This window comes from Micropterus dolomieu, linkage group LG18 (assembly GCF_021292245.1).
Source record: "Micropterus dolomieu isolate WLL.071019.BEF.003 ecotype Adirondacks linkage group LG18, ASM2129224v1, whole genome shotgun sequence".
NCBI classification, from domain to species: domain Eukaryota; kingdom Metazoa; phylum Chordata; class Actinopteri; order Centrarchiformes; family Centrarchidae; genus Micropterus; species Micropterus dolomieu.
In genome coordinates, this window is record NC_060167.1 from 264,592 (window position 1) to 270,522 (window position 5,931).

At 47.0% G+C, this 5,931-nt stretch overlaps 1 protein-coding gene across 2 annotated transcripts in view; it reads right to left on the reverse strand.

Annotated features, from left to right (window-relative positions):
* LOC123956798 (deoxynucleotidyltransferase terminal-interacting protein 1) overlaps nucleotides 1-5,931 on the reverse strand; it is an 11,151-nt gene that overhangs the window by 3,021 nt on the left and 2,199 nt on the right. Inside the window, exons 1-8 of one of the 2 annotated variants that reach the window (XM_046029232.1) lie at nucleotides 5,825-5,925; nucleotides 4,882-4,978; nucleotides 3,518-3,616; nucleotides 3,309-3,368; nucleotides 3,173-3,229; nucleotides 3,042-3,100; nucleotides 2,922-2,964; nucleotides 2,555-2,613 (exon numbers count right to left, since the gene is read on the reverse strand). In XM_046029232.1, the coding sequence (XP_045885188.1) occupies nucleotides 2,555-2,613; nucleotides 2,922-2,964; nucleotides 3,042-3,100; nucleotides 3,173-3,229; nucleotides 3,309-3,368; nucleotides 3,518-3,616; nucleotides 4,882-4,978; nucleotides 5,825-5,880 (530 nt within the window). In that variant the 5' untranslated portion in view covers nucleotides 5,881-5,925. Of the gene's footprint in view, nucleotides 1-2,554; nucleotides 2,614-2,921; nucleotides 2,965-3,041; nucleotides 3,101-3,172; nucleotides 3,230-3,308; nucleotides 3,369-3,517; nucleotides 3,617-4,881; nucleotides 4,979-5,824; nucleotides 5,926-5,931 lie in introns of those variants that run through there. The other variant, XM_046029231.1, reaches the window with a different exon arrangement.

Genomic DNA, 5,931 nt, shown 5'->3' on the forward strand with positions numbered 1-5,931 from the left:
CATGGTGTTGGTGTGTTGACATGGTGTCAACATGGTGTCGACATGGTGTCGGTGTGTTGGCATGGTGTCGACATGGTGTCGACATGGTGTCGGTGTGTCGGCATGGTGTCGACATGGTGTTGGTGTGTTGACATGTTGTCGACATGGTGTTCATGGTGTTGACATGTTGTCGACATGGTGTTGGTGTGTCGACATGGTGTCGACATGGTGTTGGTGTGTTGACATGTTGTCGACATGGTGTCGACATGGTGTTGGTGTGTTGACATGTTGTCGACATGTTGTCGACATGGTGTTGGTGTGTTGACATGGTGTCGACATGGTGTTGGTGTGTTGACATGGTGTCGACATGGTGTTGGTGTGTTGACATGGTGTTGGTGTGTTGACATGGTGTCGACATGGTGTCGACATGGTGTCGGTGTGTTGGCATGGTGTCGACATGGTGTCGACATGGTGTCGGTGTGTTGGCATGGTGTCGACATGGTGTTGGTGTGTTGACATGTTGTCGACATGGTGTTGGTGTGTTGGCATGGTGTCGACATGGTGTTGGTGTGTTGACATGTTGTCGACATGGTGTTGGTGTGTTGACATGTTGTCGACATGGTGTTGGTGTGTTGACATGTTGTCGACATGGTGTCGACATGGTGTTGGTGTGTTGACATGTTGTCGACATGTTGTCGACATGGTGTTGGTGTGTTGACATGGTGTCGACATGGTGTTGGTGTGTTGACATGGTGTCGACATGGTGTTGGTGTGTTGACATGGTGTCGACATGGTGTTGGTGTGTTGACATGGTGTTGACATGGTGTCGACATGGTGTTGGTGTGTTGACATGGTATTTACATGGTGTTGGTGTGTCGACATGGTATCGACATGGTGTTGGTGTGTCGACATGGTGTCGGTGTGTCGACATGGTGTCAACATGGTGTCGACATGGTGTCGACATGGTGTCGACATGGTGTCGGTGTGTTGACATGTTGTCGACATGGTGTCGACATGGTGTCGGTGTGTTGACATGTTGTCGACATGGTGTCGACATGGTGTCGACATGGTGTCGGTGTGTTGACATGGTGTCGACATGGTGTGTTGTCGACGTGTTGTTGACATGTTGGTGTGTTGTTGACATGTTGTTGACATGTTGGTGTGTTGTCGACATGGTGTGTTGTCGACGTGTTGTTGACATGTTGACATGTTGTTGACATGTTGTTGACACGGTGGTGTGTTGTTGACATGTTGTTGACACGGTGGTGTGTTGTTGACATGTTGTTGACACGGTGGTGTGTTGTTGACATGTTGTTGACACGGTGGTGTGTTGTTGACATGTTGTTGACATGGTGTGTTGTCGACGTGTTGTCGACGTGTTGTTGACATGGTGGTGTGTTGTTGACATGTTGTTGACATGGTGGTGTGTTGTTGACATGTTGTTGACATGGTGGTGTGTTGTCGACGTGTTGTCGACATGTTGTCGACATGGTGTTGGTGTGTTGACATGTTGTCAACATGGTGTCGACATGGTGTCGGTGTGTTGGCATGGTGTCGACATGGTGTCGGTGTGTTGGCATGGTGTCGACATGGTGTTGGTGTGTTGACATGGTGTTGGTGTGTTGACATGGTGTCAACATGGTGTCGACATGGTGTCGGTGTGTTGGCATGGTGTTGACATGGTGTCGACATGGTGTGTTGTCGGTGTGTTGTCGACATGATGTGTTGTTGTGTTGTTGACATGTTGTTGTGTTGTTGACATGTTGTTGTGTTGTTGACATGTTGTTGTGATGTTGACATGTTGTTGGTGTGATGTTCACGTTGACATGTCGACATGATGTCGACATGTTGACATGGTGTGTTGTCGACATGGTGTTGACATGGTGTGTTGTCGACATGGTGTTGACATGTTGTCGACATGATGTGTTGTCGACATGATGTGTTGTCGGTGTGTCGACATGTTGTCGACATGGTGTCGACATGGTGTCGGTGTGTTGACATGTTGTCGACATGGTGTCGGTGTGTTGACATGTTGTCGACATGTTGTCGACATGGTGTTGGTGTGTTGTTGACATGGTGGTGTGTTGTTGACATGTTGTTGACATGGTGGTGTGTTGTTGACATGTTGTTGACATGGTGGTGTGTTGTTGACATGGTGGTGTGTTGTTGACATGTTGTTGACATGGTGGTGTGTTGTTGACATGTTGTTGACATGGTGGTGTGTTGTTGACATGTTGTTGACATGGTGGTGTGTTGTTGACATGTTATTGACATGGTGGTGTGTTGTTGACATGTTATTGACATGGTGTGTTGTCGACATGGTGTTGACATGGTGTGTTGTTGACATGTTGTTGACATGGTGGTGTGTTGTTGACATGTTGTTGACATGGTGGTGTGTTGTTGACATGTTATTGACATGGTGTGTTGTCGACATGGTGTTGACATGGTGTGTTGTCGACATGGTGTTGACATGGTGTGTTGTCGACATGGTGTTGGTGTGTTGTCAACATGTCGGTGTGATGTTGACATGTTGTTGGTTTAATGTTGAAATGTTGTTGACGTGTTGTTTACTCACTTGTTGGCTCTGGAGCCGAGGACGAAGGTGCTGCTGTCGTTCAGTCTGGTCGGGTCCCACTGAAACAAACACATTAACAGGCTGAATCTCTTGACAGCGGGTTGTTATTATTGACACCCGAATGAATGATTGTTGGTTTGTTGATGATGATTGGCTGCTGCAGCAGGAGGTGGTGACATCAGTCATACTCTGTAAACTCTGAGCTGCAGGTGTGCACCTTCAGACTTAGTAGTCGTGTATTTTTAGAAAAAGGTTCGAAACAGCAAAAAAAAAAGAAAAACTTCCTGAAACACGCAGCAGCGTCGTTCCCGGTCCGGCAGGACCACCTGTCTGATGAACACACCTGAGTGCTGCTCCTTGGACTCACCTTTGGTCCTTCTCTCTTGATGGGATCAGACTTGAGCTTCACTCTGAGGACAGGAACAGTTGGTCAGGTGTTGTAATCTACCTGGACACTGATGGTGATGTCAGCTGCAGCCATACTTACTGACTGGATACGGTGTGAGGTCGATCAGAGACCGCCGCCGCACCTGGACGAGTCCTCCTCTGAAAACACGATTATCACAGTTACTGATACTGTCACCTGTCAGTCACACCTGTCTGTTAGAGGTACCGTACCTTCTTGAGGACGGGGCTTCCTCTCTGACTGTAGTCTTCATCAGCAGCTCTGGACCTCTGACAGGACACAAAGAACAGGATCAGAACCAGACCAGGTTACAACATGTTCTGGATGTCCTGATTGGTCACTTCCTACCTTGATGGCAACCTCTGAACCCGCCTTCTTTACCTCCCCCTCTGGAAACAGCTGTTTGGCCTGGTGATGACATCAGACAAACAGACAGGTGAGGTCAAAGGTCATGAGGTCAGAACCCTGTAGAACCTGCTGACACTGCAGCCAGTCATCTGACGCTTATGTCACATGACCAGCAGGGTTAAAGGTCAGACAACAGAAAGTGATCTTACATGTTCCAGAACGTTCCTGCAGGCTTCTCTGATCAGCTGATCGGTCTGAACATCGTCTCCAACGTTCTCCTTCACGTTCTCTGCTGCTTTCTCAAAGAACTGCAACCAGAATAACACGAGATCGTCAACAACACACATTCCCACCTGCTCGCACGCGCCTTCACACCTGCTCGCACGCGCCTTCACACCTGCTCGCACGCGCCTTCACACCTGCTCGCACGCGCCTTCACACCTGCTCGCACACTACTTCACACCTGCACGCACACTCCTTCACACCTGCTCGCACACTCCTTCACACCTGCTCGCACACTCCTTCACACCTGCTCGCACGCGCCTTCACACTGGCGGCTGGTTGTGTGTTGTTTGTTAATTGAAGATGCAGATTCACTCCTTCCCTTTTTACCTGCACCACCCGGCACCTCAGGAGGAACTCTGTTTTCATTATTGATGTTACGGTCTGTGTTTGCTGCAGTCATTCAGCTGTTCTCTACTCTGAGGTCGCAGCTCGTTGTCAGGTGTTTAACTGAAAGGTCATGAGCTCAGTGTTGTTTAATATTTACTATCTGGATGTTCTACAGAATGAATTCTAAACTACTTTTGTTTAAACTACTCTGCTGTATGCTTTAAAAAACACTATACGTAATGTCTTAATGTGTTTTTCACGATAGAGAGAGATAGTTTTGTTAAAGGTACTCTATGTTACTTACTGGAACCTCGTTATACATTAGCTTAGGCTATATTATGGAACACGAACAATATTAATATGTTTTAATGTTTAAACTTCTCTGTTTGCTCTGAACAATGGAAATGATTTCTCCTCTTTGTAAGAGTTGAGAAGATCAGAGCCCAGGTGCAGGTAGGCAGGTGTGGCGTGAGCATGAGTGTAAAAAGTTTAATATCGTATAACGAATAATGTCTGTTTGATGAGCCCTGAATGGTTGATTTACAAACACTGCGTAATTACAAAACATTTCAATCTTTCCAACTTGTTGGTGTCTATTAATGTATGTTTAATCGTTTAAAAAAAATATATAATTTGACTTTCTGAAGTTCTCATAGTGAATATTAAGACTAGATCATCCAAAAATATATTAAACAATGTTGTGGTGAAGTTCCAGTCAGGGAGCGTAAAACACTGAGCAGTTATTTCTTCTTTAGCCAAGACGTAACTCAGGTTTTTATCTTGGAAGAGAATAAATTTGCACAGATTTGGAAGTTTCTTTTATTTTTAATAAACTGGTGGAGACAGGTTTTGGGTTTTCTGACCCCGAGCGTTCCTCATCAGAGCTATCACATGTTTTTCAAGGTATCAGCTTAGAAACTCCAGGACCGGGACAACACTACTCCCCCAGGTGAACTCTGACCTTCTGGTACTTCTTGAACACGGCCATGATGTCATCATTGAAGCTGGGCTGAAGCACCGCCCTCAACAGGTCCATGGACACCTGAGGATCCGTGTAGCTGCGCACACACACACACACACACACACAGTCAGAACCGGGCTATCAGACCGGGCTAACAGATCGGGCTAACGGACCAGCGGTCACAAGAAAAGTGTTCTCATGTGTTCTGCATATTTTTTATCAGCCCGTATTAAAATCCCAAAGGTCGCCTTCATACGGTAACACACAGTTTGTGGTTATTAGCTTTCATAATTGGATCAGAGGACGTGTGCATCATAAAATAATACGGGCAGAAACATCACTGTGCTTTAAAAGTTAGGAATGGACGATATGTCGCTCAAGAAATGTTTTGCACACTCACAATGTGTGTTCATATATAAACACACCTCTATGTTTTTGACCCTTCTCTCTCCCTGTGATCAGCTGCTGCAGCCCGGGAGCTACAAACCTCCCACAGATGAATGCAGTGTGTTACAGTCGTGCTCACACGGATCACCTCTCTGTCGGGAGGAAGAGCAGCGATAATTTCCTCTCTCTCTCCGTGTGTCGCGTCTTTTCATACTGCAGCTGTGTTTCTTCATTTTAGTTCTAATAATCGGTTCTTTGCTTCATCGTAAACCTTCTTTAATGGCTGACTGTGTGTAAAGTACGCTGCACACGTCTTTTCCATTTCTGCGCACCGACCCCAGGTCCAGCCTCGGATCGGCCCTCTGGCCTGCATCTTTCTGAGCTGCAGCGCCACCTGCTGGCAGCAACACCTGACAAACATCTGATGACCTGTGAGACACAGAGCGGACCCCCCGGGTTCTGACAGAACATAAACTCTGTTCCAACCTTTGGGGCCGTTAATCACAATCAGAATCCTGTATTGACCCCAGAGCGGAAATAAGTTCCCGTGACTGACCTGACCGCCATGTGAGAGCGCCGTCCCCGTCTGTGAATCTGTCGGTGTTTGATCATCAGGTTCCACGGCTGCACGCGCGCACACACACACACACACACACACACACA